Below are 16,130 nucleotides of genomic sequence, written 5' to 3'. Positions count from 1 at the left end.
TACTGGCTCCTAATAAATACCAAGAAAGCAAGTTTAAGTAAAGAGCAGGACAAGACCCAATTAAGCCATATTACCCTAAGACCATTTAAGGATAAAAGTGGAGGGAGAATAGCAAACAGAAGAATAATGAAAAGAATCTGTCAACCTTTATTTAACAAACTAGTTTCTCCATGGTTCATAGTGGAAAGTTGGGTACAGAGGAAGGCAGCATTTGATTTGGCAAAACAAAATGCTTCCTCAAAGACTTTCTTCCAACAAGTCTGTGATACACACACACAAATATACATATATTAAGATTATACAAATTTCCTTGATAAACTCAACCATAGAGAATTTTTACCCACTGATGATGAATATTGAGTGAGGCCCAAAACAAGGAGACATTTGTTCCAGACAAGGAAATATTTGGCACTTTCATGGAGGATGTCTACTACACTTGGACTTGGTCAGGGATGCACCAGGAAGTGGAAGTGGTGCTAGAGAAAACAAAGATGTTAAGAGCAAATGGGCAAGACAAAGAAAAATCTCAAAGAAGGTCTGTGCTTGTGGCAACTTAATTTTTAGGGGATTAAAGGGATTGATTCTCTAAAGATCTTAAAAGAAAGGAAGATAACTCAGTAGTCTGGGAGGGAAATCATGGTTGGTATTACTCAAATACTTAAATGGATCTGTGATCTTATTGATGAGGGTATTCCTTCCAATGGCCCAGATCCCATGCATCCATCCCTGCCTATCCTGTGTGACTCTTGTTTACCACCCGTAAGTTCTCCATATTGTGAGGCACAGGTATGGAGTATTCTGGCTGTTTCCAGTTGTATAGACCCAATTTGTACCAGCTACCTCTTGGGAAGTCCAGGAGTAGCTTTCCTAGACTTTGGCTCACTGCTTGGAAACCATTGCTATTGAACAGGGGTTCTTAACTGTTTTTGTGTTGGGAACCCCTTTGGCAAAATGGCAAAGCCTATGGACCCCTTGTCAGAATGATGTTTTTAAATCTATGGAACAAAATACATAGCATTACAAAGGATATCAATTACATTGAAATAGAGATAATTTTTTTTTCTTATCTAAGTTTATTTATCCTCCTTTACCTCCAGGGGTCCATGGTCACCAGCTTGAGAATCCTTCGTCTAGAGCATAGTACTATAGATAAAAAGAATTCCGGCTACTCAGTACTAGCGGGTAACCGAGCACCTCCTCAACAATCCCTTATAGTGGAGCCTCATCATATTTGTTTAGCTACAGAGGTTATACATTTATGGATTATTCTTGTGGTTCCAGCAGGGAAAGATGATTTTTTATTGCTCCATATCTTAACACTTTGAAATAATACAAATGCGTTTGTCATCATTTAGTATTAATATAGTATATTAATATGTGCATGTTGTTTAGTGTTTTGTGTCTAACTTTTATAACCAGTTTTTTTTATTTGAACTACGTTGGGAACCCACAAGTGAAAGTCATTATTCTTCCATTCTACTTGATTATTTACTGGGAATGATCCTTATACATTTTTTGTAGGTGGTTCCTTAGAACTGGTTATTGCTCAAGATGAGCACCTTCCTGAAGATGTAGTGAGGGAATTCGGAATTGACTTGGTGACTGGGTTACATCATATTCATAAACTTGGAATTCTCTTCTGTGATCTTTCTCCTGGAAAGGTAATTGAGACATCGTCTGCTTTATTACTTTTGAGTTAATATGTACCGCCTAATCATCTCTCAAAGGTATTTTGTTAATTTAGGCTAAAATTTGGTAGCTTAAGTCCTTGCTATAGGGGATACAGAATATAATAGGATGTAGAAAAATCATAGAGTATTTTAAAATTCCTTTGGATTAAAGGAATCTAAAATTAAATACAGTGCTATATATTATTAGCTTCCTATTCAGATTGCTATTAAAACCTGAAGGAAATCCTTCCTTTCAGAGATATGTGAATAGTTACTTGTAACTTTTTAAAAATTTCAATTTTATTTTTATTTCAGTTTCAAATTCTCTCCCCTCCCCTGCCAGCGGTTGAGAAGGCAAGAACTACAATACCTGTTATACATAATACATATTTTTGCATTAGCCATGTTCCGGAGAAAACCCCAAACAAACAAGAAAAATAGAGGAAAAAATATATATCAGTCTATACTCAGAGTCCCTAAGTTCTCTTTCTGGAGGTAGATAGCATTTTTTGTTGTGAGACCTTTGGGATTGTGGTGGATCATTATAGTCATCAGAGTTATCAAGTCCTTCACAGTTGATTATCTTTACAATATTGTCCTTACTGTGTAAATTGTTCTCCTGGTTCTGCCCATTTCACTTTGCATCAGTTCATATAAGTCTTTTCAGGTTTATTTTGAAATCATCCCCTTTATCATTTCTTGGAGCACATTCATATCCCATCACATTCATATACCACAACTTGTTTAGACATTCCCCAGTTGATGGGAACCCCTTCAATGGCCACTTCTTTGCTACCACAAAAAGAGCTGCTATGAATATTTTTGTACATAAGGGTCCTTTTCCTTTTTCTTTGATTTCTTGGGGTAAAGACCTAGGAGTGGTAGTGCCGAGTCAAAGGGTATACAGTTTTATAGCCCTTTGGGCATAGTTCCAAATTGTTCTCCACAGTGGTTGAACTAGTTCATGATTCCACCAGTTCGTGTGTGTACGTATTTAACCACATTCCCTCTAACATTTGTCTTTTTTTTTTTCTGTCGTCTTAGTCAATCTGATAGGTGTGAGGTGGTACCTCAGAGCTGTTTTACTTTGCATTTCTCTAATCATTAGTGATTTAGAGCATTTTAAAATATTACTTTTGATAAGTTTGATTTCTTCCTCTGAAAACTGCCTGTTCAAATCCCTTGACCATTTAACAATTGAGGAATGGCCCTTATTCTTATAAATTTAGCTAAGTTCCCTATGTGTTTGAGAAATGAGACCTTATTAGAGAGACTTACTACAAAGATTTTTTTTTTTTTGCAATTTCCTATTTCTAATTTTGACTACATTGGTTTTTTTTGGGAAAAACTTTTTTAATTTGATATAACCAAAATTATCCATTTTACTTCTTGTGAACCTCTCTTTCTCTCATTTGGTCATGGACTTTTCCCCTACCCATAGATCTAACAGGTCATTTCTTCCCCACTCCTCTAATTTGCTTATGATATCACCCTTTATATTTGAATCATGTGCTCCTTTTGAGCTTATCTTGGAGTATGGTGTGAGACATTGGGCTGCGCCTAGTTCCTGCCCAACTGCTTTCCAGTTTTCCCAGCAGTTTTTGTCAAATAGTGAATTCTTACCCCAATAGCTAGGATCTTTGGGTTTATTGCTTGTGCCTACTTTTAAATGAGGGCATGAATGATTGACTTAATCATTCAATAAAAGAGAAGAGTTTTAGCTACTAAATTACTGATATCTATTTGATGGCATTTTTTTTAGGGACAGGTTAAAATTATGTGTCTATTATTACATATGGTATATTAAGAGGAATGGAACATGTTATTGGTCAGAGTTATTATTTCTTTACAAAGTAAGCCATTTTTATCCTTTGTCAACACAAGTTGGTTGGCTGTCCCTCATTCTCAAAGAGGACCAAAATGACATCTCTATGTTGGAGTCAGAGTACAGTGTGTCTGACTGTGGCTTATCAGACCAATATGAGCTTGGAAGGCAATTAGGGAAAGAGGAAAAGAACTTTTATGCTCTAAAATATTTATAGCAAACCTCTTTGTGGTGACAAAGAGCTGGAAATTGAGGGGCTTCCTCTCAATTGGAGAATGGCTGAACAAGTTGTGGTATGTGATTGTGATAGAATACTACTGGGCTGTAAGAAGTGGTGAGCTGGTTGATGTTAGAAAAACACGGATAGACTTGCATGAAATAACGAAGAGTGAAATGAGCAGAACAGAGAGAATGGTATACACAGTAACAGCAATCTTGTTCTGAGAACAACTTTGAATGACTGAGTATTAAGTATTATAAATACTCAAATCAACTACAAAGGACCTCCGAAGGAAGATGCTTTTCACCTCTAGAGAAAGAACTGATAAACAGAAGTATGTATAGTATGGTTTTACATATACACACACACAGATGTGTGTGTGTGTGTTTGTGTGTGCACGTATTTGTGTCTAATGGTAGCCTTCTCTAGGGTGGGGTGGAGTGGGAGGTACAAAAGCTCACTGAAGAAAATAATTCCTTAAAAGCTAGAACTGGGCAACTGGAAGCTACGCTCACCTGGTGTGAGTTCACTCTTTCTCACCCACAGCCGCAGCCTGGGACTGAGCCTGGTCAACACAACTGGGTTTGGCTTCCCACAGCAGCAGAGGTTCCTTTAATTTTCCCCTGATCCACTGTCTGACCCCATACAGCTATGAGGCAAAAGTTCCTAAAGTCAAGACTGCTTCTCCCAGCGCAGCTTCCAGAGTCTCCCTGGAGGTGTTTGCACTTTAATTAGGCCACACCTCTGCCCCTGGAGGTGGGGTCTTTCCTGAGGTCTTCCTGGGTTGTCTTAGGAGAATGACTGCTTTACTCCTACTTTTAATGATTTCTGCAGCTCAAAGTTCACTTTGAGGTGATGTTTTGTCTTGTTTGTGGGAGAAATTTGGAGAGCTTGGTATTTCCTTTCTTATTCTGCTATCTTCTTTGGTAGCTGCTTCCACATTATTGTGTTCTTCTGAGTTTATGTCCTGGTCTTTCCTGCTACCATAGTAGCTTCATATGGTCAAATTAATTTTTTGTTGTTTGTTCATCTTTCCATCGTATTTCTTGATTTTAAGCTTTCTGTTAAGCTTGAGCTTTGTTCAGCGGGGGTGGGGGGGTGGGGTGGGGTGGAGAAGCACTGTCCTAAGCTTCAGGCTTTTTTTGTGCTGTTTTCAGAGTTAATTCTGGGGTTCTGGGGGCCTTCAAGTTTTTGGTGCTTCCAAGGTGGTATTATTCTGGGAGAGGTTTGGTCACTGTTTCTCCTGGACTGTGCTCTGGTCTTTATTAAGGAAGGGCCCCTGGTCTCTTGCAGATGCACATGCTAGTGTTTCTCTCTGCTTTGGTATTGTGACTAGGGCCCCTGCTCACCACCCTGGAATTGCGACCCAGAATTGCATATGGGCAATAGAGTTGCCAGTCAGCTTCAGCTGTACCCAGTGCCAGTAAAGGGTCCCCTGTGATATCTTCCTGAGCAGTTATCGATCCACCTTCCCATCTCTGGGCTGAGAGGTCCTGAAGCTGCTATGGCTGCAGCCGTGGGTACGGACTCCATGCAGATCTCCATCAGATTTCCACCTTGGTTTTGCAGACTTCTCCTACAGCCTCTTGTTTTCTACTGCCAGAAAAACATCTCACCCCAACTTTTTGTTGGCTCTACCACTCCAAAATTTGATTTGAGGCATTATTTTCAAGTTGTTTGGAGGGGAATGTTGGGAGAGCCCAGCTGGGAGGCTGCCCTGTATCTGTCATTTTGGCTCCCTCAGCAATTTCTATCTACAAAAATTATATTTTTTGTAAAGAATTCACTTTAATTCCACATTGGAATTAATGCATCAACAAATGAAGATTATGAATATTATATCCTAATTTCCATGATCTTGTGAGCAGACATAAAAGGCCCATTTATATGCAAGGACAAAATGATTTCCAGTGCATTAAAAACCTTCCTACCCCATAATCTACTTGATTTAGAGCAGCAAAATATGGATAACCAGTCCCTGGATAACAGTTTGTATGTATGCAGGTACTGAGGCAGAGATTTGCCTTGTACAGTAGATAAATATTCATTGCTAAGTGACTAATGATAAGAATTGAACTCAGATTAAAAAGACATTAGGGAGTTATCTTCAGAGGAGTTGATAATTGATAATTTATCATTTAAAGCCTTGGTGAATGTTTTAAAGAAAGAGCTAGGATATCTTAGGGTGCTTTTTATGAAAGTCAGAGTGTTTTTATTGGGTGATGGAGAGCCTAGTGGATAACTCTCACTTGAATAGGTCCGTTATAAGAATTTTGGGCCCCTTAAGTTATGAAATATATGTTGAAGTTTAAAACTACAAGCCTTTTATTGGCTACACCAGTACCCCATGGAAGAATAGTGACAGATTTGTGATTTTAAAGGCCTGCTTATGTTTTTCTTGTCTAAAGAGATCACTTTACTGAAAACAAATGATATCTATCATAAAATTGTTAGTCCTCATGAGTACCTGAATTTAACACATATTTTATATTGTGGCAGATATGTAGGCTTATCTGTTCAGTCCCAACTATAGGCAAAACACTTCCCTGGATGTTTAAAATTCTTTTTTGAGGCATTAAATAGAAGTTCCTATGTTTGCTAACCCTTTTAGTATGAAATATAAAAGGAATCCTAATTGATTAATTTGGAGAGATTCTTATTCCCTGATTTAGGCAGTGGCACAGTAGATAGAGTGCCAGGCCTGGAGTCAGGAAGACTCATCTTCCTGTGTTCAAATCTGGCAGTGTGACCCCGGGCAAATTGCTTAACTCTGTTTGCCTCAGTTTCCTCATCTGTAAAATGAGCTGGAGAAGGAAATGGCAAACCACTCCAGTATCTTTGCCAAGAAAACCCTAAATGGGGTTACAAAGAGTCAGACATGGCTGGGATGACTCAACAACATTCTTTAGCTGGTATATATGACATAAATTGTTTAAAATTTGATTGTGTATAGCTTTCTAACTGAGGGGAAATTCTTTAAATAGGTATAGCATGCTCATATTATTGATGCTTTCATATGCCCATAATTTTAACATCTGTGAGGTACTAGCACTATGAACTTCTTTATGTATGATGGATGCCTGGTTCTAGTGACTTTATCGAGTCAGTTTTTGTAATGCCTGGTATCATATGTCCCTGCTGCTCACACAGGCAGGGTGGGAGTGGGGCCTCCATTCATCCTTAAGAAAACCTGAGAAATTCTTTCATCTGCGCTGCCTTAGCTCCTAGTGTGGGGCACAGGGAAGTGAGCCAACTGAATAGTTAGTCTTTTTGTACTGAGTTTTAAAAACTATTGAATTCATTCTACTCTGCCTCTGGCTTTCTTTTTTTCATTTTGAAGTAGTTTAAATGTGATTATTTAGTTTTCAACATTGTGCTAAAGTTGCAAAGTAAATGCTAAAAATATCTTAAGCGCCTCCTTATTTAGAAAGTCAGTACAGCAGTGATACAAATTTAAATTATTTAGAATAAACTTTTATTCCTTGAATGAGGTAGAGGAAGTTCTGGTAAAATTATATTTCTTTTCAAGCCTGTATTTCTAAATCTCCATAGATCCTCTTGGAAGGACCCGGCACGTTGAAATATAGTAATTTTAGCTTGGCCAAAGCAGAAGGTGAAAATTTGGAAGAGTTCTTTGCTTTGGTGGCATCAGAAGAAGGTGGAGGTGATGGCGAGAACATACAGAGAAGATGTATGAGAAACAGAGTCAAAGGTACGTTGTCTATAGAAATTGCTGAATAGATTGGCTAACATGACAAAACAGGAAAATGACAAATGATGGAGAGGATGTGGGAAAATTGGAACATTGTCACATTGTTGGTGGATTTGTGAACTGATCCAGCCATTCTGGAGAGCAATTTGGAACTATGCCCAAAGGGCTATAAAAATGTGCGTACCCTTTGACCCAGCAATACCACCTCTAGAGCCGTATCCCAAATAGATCACACAAGTGGGAAAGGGACCCGTATGTACAAAGATGTTTATAGCGGCTCTTTTTGTAGTAGCAAAGAATTGGAAATCAAGGGGATGCCCATCAATTGGGGAATGGCTGAACAAGTTGTGGTATATGAATGTAATGGAATATACCTATAAGAAATGGGGAAGATACAGACTTCATAATAACCTGGAAAGACCTACATGATCTGATGCTGAGTGAGGGGATCAGAACCAGGAGAACATTGTAGACAGCCTCAGTCATATTGCTTCTGTGATGACTAACTTTCATAGACTTGGCTCTCCTCATCAATATAAGGTTCAAAGACAGCTCCAAAGGACTCCTGATGGAAAGAGCTATCTACATCCAGAGAAAGAATCACAGTCTGAATGCAGATTGAGGCAAACTATTTGCTCTCTCTTTTTTTCTCCTCTTTTTTGGTTTTGTTTCTTCTTTCTCATGATTCATTCCATTGGTCATAATTCTCCTTTACAGCTTGACTATTGTGTAAATAAGTTTAATGCGAAGCATATGTAGAACATATATCAGATTCCATGCTGTCTTGGGAGGGAGGGGAAGGGGAGAGGAGGGAGGGGAAGAAAATTTGGAACTCAAAAACATGAGGAACTGAGTATTGTAAACTAAAAATAAAATATCTAATAAAAAAAGACATGAATTAGACCTTCAACACCACTAGAATCAATGTGATTTATTAATGATCCTTCTATTAAATAAAGATTTGGAGCCTCAAATTATAGATTTAGAAGAGGTAGTAAAGGAAAATGTGTATAATTCATACCAATACACTTTGGGGAGGATGACTGTCTCATAATAAATTTTATATAGGTAATCAAAGCCAGGAATGTGAGAGAAGCACATTATTTCACTGTTGGAAGGACCATCTGAGCACATTCTGTAGAACCCACATCAGAGTAACAATTCTTTCCCTTATCTTCCCAATAATTCATCACTCAGCCTTATGTGGGTATTTTAATTGATGGGGAACTCACTACCTCCTGTGGCAGCCAATTTCACTTTTGTCTAGCTCAATTATTAAAGAAGTTGTATCTTAAAAACAAAAAGAAATTGCTGAATAATTAACACTAGTCATAGGCCACCAGAAATGTCTGTTGAATAAAATGTATTGTTTTTTGTTTTAAATATTTTTGTTATTTTGTCACTTGTTTTTTAAGCTTTCGTATCATTAAAAACTTTCATGACTAGTCTAGTTAACTTAAAAGTATGATTTTTGTCCACTAGACATTGAGTTTACTACCTACTGTCTTCATATTGGATATAACGGTATAACAGGCCTAGGAAGCTTTGGGAGCTGTGGACTACATCTAGCCATCAGAGCGATTTCCTCCAGCAGACTTTCTAACATTGTGTCCATTTATTTCTCTTAAGATTAGCAAATACATCTTCCCTCCCCATTCCCTCTGCTCCTGCCTTTCTCAAGTTGGCTATGTCTTCCTCATTTCCTTTTTCTTTTCACATATTTCTCCCATCTTTAAAAAAAAAAAACTCTGATTTGATCCTACCATCCCCACTAGCTGTTGTTCTGTATTTCTCCTTACCTTCAAGGCTAAACTCCTTGAGAAAATCATCTATACTTGGCATATTTCCTCTCCTCCCACTTCCTTCTGAGCTCTTTCCAGTCTCGTTTCTAACCTCATCTTTCAGTTGAAAACACTCTCTCCAGAGTTACCAATGATCTTTTTTAATCGCCAAAACAAATGGCCTTGTCTGAGCCTGATCCTCCCTCAGCGTTTGGCCCTGTCAGTCAGTAACCCTCTCTCCTGTTGAGATTTGTAAGATGCCACTTGCTCCTGATTCTTCTATCTATTTGTCTGATCAGTCTTTTTGATTTTCCTTTGCTGGTTCTTCATCCAGGTCATGTCCACTAACCATGAATGTCACCCCGAGGCTCTATCCTTTTCCCTCTCCACTGTCTCATTTGGTGATCCAGTTAGGGCCCATGGGTTCAGTTTTCATCCTCTCTGTTCAGGTGGTTTCCATGTCTATATATCCAGCCCTCGTCTCCCTCCTGAGCTACAGCTCCACATTACCAACTGCCTTTGGACGTATCAAACTAGATGTTTCATGGGTATCTCAAATTCATTATTTCCAAAACAGAACTCATTATCTTTCCCCCCAATCCTCCTTCCAAACTTCTCAATTATTGTTGGGGGTACAATTATTCTTGCAGGATTTCCAGGCCCACAACCTTGGTGTCATTCGGATTACACATATCAGTGTCAAATCTTCTTGTTTCTATTTTAGCAAAGTATCTCACATACATCTCCTTTTTTGCATTCATAGAGACACCAACCTAGTTCAGGTGCTCGTTATGTCACACCTTTGTCTGCCAAAGCCTGTAGGCGCAAACAGGGAAGTGGTTATTTTTTGGATAGAGGAAATATATGGAAAGAACCTAAATTAGGCACTTTATTCACATGTCGTCAGTAAAATTCCATTTTAATGGAGTGTGTTAGGATAAAAATCAGTTCTTAAGATTTTTAATAAAATTTTTTTAAAATGAGATTTGCTAAATTACTATAAGAATTTTATTAAAAACATATTTGAGTAATTATAGAAGTTAAAGCATTTCTTTTTTCTATATTATTAGTTTGAATACCATTAAAGCTGTTAAAATTCAAAGTGACATTAAAGTACATAAGCATCATTTAGATATTTTTGGTCACTTATTTTCTTCGTAGGCTTTTTCATAGAAACAACTTGTATAAAGATGCAGTTTTACTATATAATAATACATTTAGGACTTAATATATCTATCCCATTGAACACAAGGAAAGTCTTTGCACGGGTTTTGTAAAACTTTCCTTAGTCTCTGGTGTGTTTTGGTTTGATAGGCCTATTTACATTTTTATAGGTTGTAATTATCTGTCACATTCTCATTTTCCTAAGGCAAACATATGTACCTTAGTAATTGTTTCAGAAAAAAATGTGGTAGGGTTTAGCTGCTTCCATTATATGCTATCTCCCTTATGAGAGAATTCTAATGGCAACAGGGAGGCCGGTAAATGCAGCAATTATAATTTGGGAGGACAGATTTATCGTCTCATTTCAGCTGCAGCAGTAAACCTTTAATGAACATCTGGATAGATAGGAAATGGAGAAAGAAAACATACATAAATTATTTGCTAAAAATTGTTCTTTTTGTGACTTAGTATAGTATTAATTTTTTGGTCTTCCTGGACCAATGACCAAATACCATTTGAGTTTATATAATGATTTATATAATGTCCTTAAGAAATTTCAATAATGTTCCTGTGATTTGGGGTTGATTGTGTAACAAGTGTCAGATAGAACAGAACTTCAGAACCAGGAAGCAGAGAAAATGGTTTTCTGGCTTTCTCTCTAGCTTTGAAGATCAGCCTTGGCCAGAAGGGTCACTAATTATACAATGTGCTAGAAGTTTATTGATGCTCTTTGGATTTCCCCCCAAAAGGTAGTTTTATTGCTTGCTTCCTAGGGAAAATGAATCTATGTATTCTGTTGAGATGTCTATAGGTATAATTTTAGATTTTGTTGACTTGACACTATGTTATTAGGTTAAGAAAGGATATACTTAAATGTGTTGTACACCTTAATTACATACAGCTATCTCAAAGTCTGTTTTATAATTATTTTTAAAAAATCAAACTTTCCAATTAGAATAAATGCAAGTAACATTAAATTTCTCTACTTGAACAGTTAAGACTTCATTATTCATTTGTCTCCTTTGTTCACTTTTTATTAATCTCCTTGTCTCCCGGATAAATTGCTTTGGGACTCATAGGAAAGTTTGGGATTGATCCTATTGAGTTGCTTTTTGTACTTGGACCTTAGGCTCTCCCGTCTACACTGCCCCGGAAGTTATGAAGGGGATGGACTTTTCCATAGAGAGTGACCTGTGGTCTTTGGGTTGTCTGCTCTATGAAATGTTTTCAGGTAATTCCTTTTTCTTTACATCTCTACTTAAGATAGCTAGTCTATACTTCATGAATGTTCATAATGTTCTTTGTTGAGAGGACATTTAATAAAATCTCTTATTTGTCCTGATGCCCTCCCTTAAAGATAATAATTGGTTTGACTGACTTTTTATTTGAACTAATTGAATTTGATTAAATTGGTGGGATAGTTTAGTATGTGCAGGTGTACGTAGAGGTTCTCCTTCCTCCTCCCCCTCATCCTCTTCTTCCTTTTCTTCTTTCTTTCTACCCTTCCTCCTCTTTTTCCTCCTCCTCTTCCTCCCTCTTCCATTCCTTCTTTTCCTCCTCTTCTCCCCCTCTTTCTCTCTTTCCTTCTCTTTTTTCTCTTCTTCTTCCTCTTCCTCTCTTCCTCCTCCTCTGCCTCTTCCCCTCCTTATCCCTCCCCTTTTTTCCAACTCTCTTCCTTTTCCTTTTCCCTCTCGGCCTCTCCTCCCCTGCCTTCCCTTCCTCTCTTCTCTTCTCCTCTAGTATATATTAGCCAGGTATCCATGAGAGAAGTGTCTTAACCTCAGTGCCTCAGGCAACTCCCCAAGACCATAAGATACAGATGACTGAGTGAAATCACAGATCTAGACCCTCTCCTCCATATTCCCAAATTATATAATATAACTGTTTATCAGGGAGAGTGAATTACATGTATTTATTAAAAGCAGGCATAGTTATTTGAAACCTTGTAAACCTACTATAGGTACCCCATGGTAGTCTAGTTGTAGTCCATGTGGCTTGCAAATAATGAATTTTTTTGGCCCATGGAGGAATTCATAATTTTTTTTAGAAAATATAATTTGAAATACAAAAATCTAAAAATAAAGGCTGTTTTCATGTTACAGAGAAAAAATAAGATTGTTTAAATTTTAATAACTTTATATAAAATAGCTAATTTTGAAGTTACAAAGGAGTAAATAAGGATGTGGCTGGAGAGATAGGATCATGGTCATTGCATATTAGAGTTGCCAGGGGCTTTCTTTAAAGGTCATCTGATCCTGAGGCTTCCTTGATAACTCATGTCTTCCAAAGGCAGCCTACTCTATTTCTGTATGACTATATCACTGAGGAAGTTTTTTCCTTATTTTGAGTTGAAGTCTGCCTGTTTTTCGTGTTCCCTCGTTGGTCTTTGTTCTGTCCTTTGGGCCTGGCAAAATCAATGTGATCTCTTTTCCTTTCCCATAGTCGAGGACAGCTGTTGAGGCAGCTGTTACTCTTCTCCTCTCCTAAACCACATTTTCTCTTCTCCAGACTGAACTTCCCTGATTTCCCCCACCCATCGTTATGTGGATTCCAGTTCTCCCATTATGGTGGGTGCCCTTTATGGGGGAGCTGCAGCTTGTTGATACCCATCTTAAGATGTGGCCTCCAGAAGGTGATGTGGTGCTTTCAAAGTGGTCTGATTAGGGCTGACAGGCAGTCAGTAAGCATTTATTAAGCACCTGCTATGTGCCAGGTACTGTGCTGAGCTCTGGACATACAAATCCGAGTTTAAACAAACAAGATGGTTCTTGTCATCAGGCAGTTTACAATCTAATGGGAAGAGTACAATGAAACTATCACATCTTATTTTGAACGTTATACTTTTAAAGTAAAAATGTTGGTCTCCATCTCAACATATATTGGGTAGTTCGAATACAAATAATTCCAGGTTAATATTGGTTTGGAAAGTTTGTTGATACCAAAATATTACCTAATTTTACAAATGAATTTGTCATTTTTAGGAAGACCACCCTTCTTCTCAGAAAGTTTTTCTGACTTAGTTGAACAGATTTTATATCAAGATCTTTTGCCACCTACACCAAAAGGTAAATTATTTTGCGTTACATGTGCCTACTTATTATTTCTGTGCTTCTTATACCGTTATTCTAATTCTTACTTGCATTCCCAGTTTTAAAAATAAACTTGTTTTCACTGTAGTTCCTTTTTATTCAATATATTTGCTGGAATCCTTGGGGAGCATTTCAAGTCTCTTTAATATACCAAATGTAGTGAAATAGGAAGAGTTTATTTTAATAGGACAACTATTAGGTTTTTTTTTAACTTTTTTTTTTGCCATTGGCTGAAAACTGCAGAAAATATTTGATGTTCTTATAACCAAAGTGATGTTTAAAGTGTGATTTTTAACATTGATATATTACCTAAGACATTTCTGTGATCTGTGTTCAATTCTAGTATAAGCATTTCCAAGCTGAATTAGAACAGTGTCAAATAAGGGAATTTGTCCGGTTCATAGATTGTTCAATATAGATTTATCTGTATTGCAGCTTCATTCTTTCTTGATGTACTGAGGGTTCTTTCTTGTGGTTTAACCATCATTACCATCAGCTGGTGTATGCTGAGGATCTGCTTGCTCATGGTGCTATGCAAAATCAAGGTAGAGACATGGAGCTTTTTCTCTAAGGTCTCTATGATGGTATATGGAACACTGCAGGGTAATACATTAAAAAGCCTGAGTTTGAAAATGAAGGGATGATTGTAGATGTTAATATGCTGCATTGGATGGCTCCCAGTCATCAGTCAGACCGTCAAGCTGCCGTGCCCAGTTGTTTGGGGGGAAGCTGGCATTGGAGGTCGCTGAGTCTTCTTTGTAGAGCACTCTCATTTTTGGTCCTGTTGTCACACTTCATTGATATCTCAGCCTAGCTCTGGACAGTTCTTGAATGATCCAAGGATTCAGTTTCTAGATTGAGAGGATTGCAGAACATCCCTGATAACCAAACCATTATGAATTTTCTCAACCTGTGTCCTGGGAGTGCAGAGTCAAAGATGTCCATGCTCTTGAGGAAGTCTACCAGTCCCTTGGTCATCTGATCTGTTCTGTTTGTGGCATACTCAGAAACAGTGAGGATGCCCACTTGTTAGCATTCTAATCTCTTGTATATTTCTTAGATCAGTTTTGTGGAGGGAGACTTACTTTTGCTTATGGCTTGGCTTAAATATGCTTGTAGATATGAATTTAAAAAATTACTTACAGCTTTCTTTATGTAGTTGTATTCCATGGCTTAGTTAAAACTCATGAAATTCACTGTGGCATGTTAAATAGAAAGCCAGCCCCAGGGTCAGGAAGACCAGAATCCAAGCCCCTCCTCTGGCATATGCTGGCTTTGTGACCCTGGAAAAGTCACTGGATCTGTCAGTGTCCCAGGCACGTCTCTTAGCCGGTTAGTTTCAGAACAATTGCTGCTCTGCATTGGTAGAGGGAGTTTGTTCATGAATAGTTCTATACACCAGTGAAATCTGAGCCCAAAACCTTCCAACGCCCCTGCCCAGAACCCTAAACTCTGGGCTAATGTAGACTGAATTCAGTCTTGGGGAGCTACTCCCCAGGTCATATCTCTTTGACTGATTTTGCCCCCAGTTTCTTTGGAACGTCCAAATGTTCCTTGTGCCTAGTGCTTTACAGATGTGTTTCTTCAGCAGAATGCATTTATATAGGACCATTGATTTAGAACTGGAAAGAATATAATCCGTTTTAGGATAGATTGTTTTGTGTTTGTCTTCATGTGACCATAACAGTGTCTCACACATAGTAGGTGTTTAATAAGCATTTATTGAATCGAATTGAATTATATGCGGGTAAAAATTGAATTGAATTATATGTGGGTAAAAAATCATTCAGGATTACAGTTTTCGTTATTCATATTAGCCCATAAATAAAGGACACAATTATACTCCCTGTTGGGTCCTATTCAGTGCCTTAGACTCTTAGTGCCTTTTCCTGGTGTGGTCTGTCTTGGGAAGGGAGTTGAATTTGGGGTTGCTAAAGAGGGATTTCTCTTTGCGTCAGACTGGCACCATATGAAGAATTCGCAGTAGCAGTGAAGGCAAAGTTCAGGTTTTTTCTCTTCATGGTCTTCATTGCCTCTTTCTACTCTTCCAGCTGTTGGGCCATATAAATGATTCTCTTCTTTCAAAGTGGCTGGCATTGCCTCCTCCTTCTCCTCTTTTGCCTCCAATGCCTCCTTCTCTCATTATGAGGCCGAGTCCCAGAAAACTAGCAACCTGACATTGTCGACTTAGCTGCCTTTTCTCTTTCTGGGAGGCTGGGTCATACAGCTTCACCTTCCCCATGGTTAAGACCACATACAACTGTAATGAGTTCTTATTATAGCTCCTGGTGATAGGGATTGGGTTTCCTTTATTATCTCATGCAGTCATTAGCTTCTATTTGGTCTATTTTAATATCTGTGAATATGTTAAGGTTTTATATCTCTTGTGCTAAGCTGTCATGTTGTTATTTCTTTCCCAGTTCTTTCTTCCATAAATCTAATTTCTTTTCCATTTTTCCCCCTGTAGCACTCTCATTTATAAAAATGTCTTAAAACTTTTAACAAGAAAACTATTGCTTTAGCTATTCCAGGAATTCCAAGTGAACTTGTGCTCCACCTGTGTTTTGCTTTGAGGCTTTGCCTGTAGATATTTTAGAATAGTTTACTTCTTTTTGGTTTTGTCTTGAGCATCCCTATCACTCTAGTAGCTTTTTATAATGGGATTCTTT

General features: G+C 37.9%; 1 protein-coding gene across 1 annotated transcript in view; it reads left to right on the top strand.

The window, feature by feature from the left end:
- ULK4 (unc-51 like kinase 4) overlaps positions 1-16,130 on the top strand; it is a 675,609-nt gene that overhangs the window by 13,274 nt on the left and 646,205 nt on the right. Inside the window, exons 4-7 of the mRNA XM_036759487.1 lie at positions 1,522-1,661; positions 7,268-7,427; positions 11,502-11,603; positions 13,354-13,437. Coding sequence (XP_036615382.1) covers positions 1,522-1,661; positions 7,268-7,427; positions 11,502-11,603; positions 13,354-13,437 — 486 coding nt within the window. The remainder of the gene's footprint in view (positions 1-1,521; positions 1,662-7,267; positions 7,428-11,501; positions 11,604-13,353; positions 13,438-16,130) is intronic.

The sequence above is a fragment of the Trichosurus vulpecula genome, chromosome 5 (assembly GCF_011100635.1).
Source record: "Trichosurus vulpecula isolate mTriVul1 chromosome 5, mTriVul1.pri, whole genome shotgun sequence".
Classification (NCBI taxonomy): Eukaryota; Metazoa; Chordata; class Mammalia; order Diprotodontia; family Phalangeridae; genus Trichosurus; species Trichosurus vulpecula.
The sequence above is the reverse complement of the archived record's forward strand: the minus strand, read 5'-3'. Positions and strand labels throughout refer to the sequence as shown.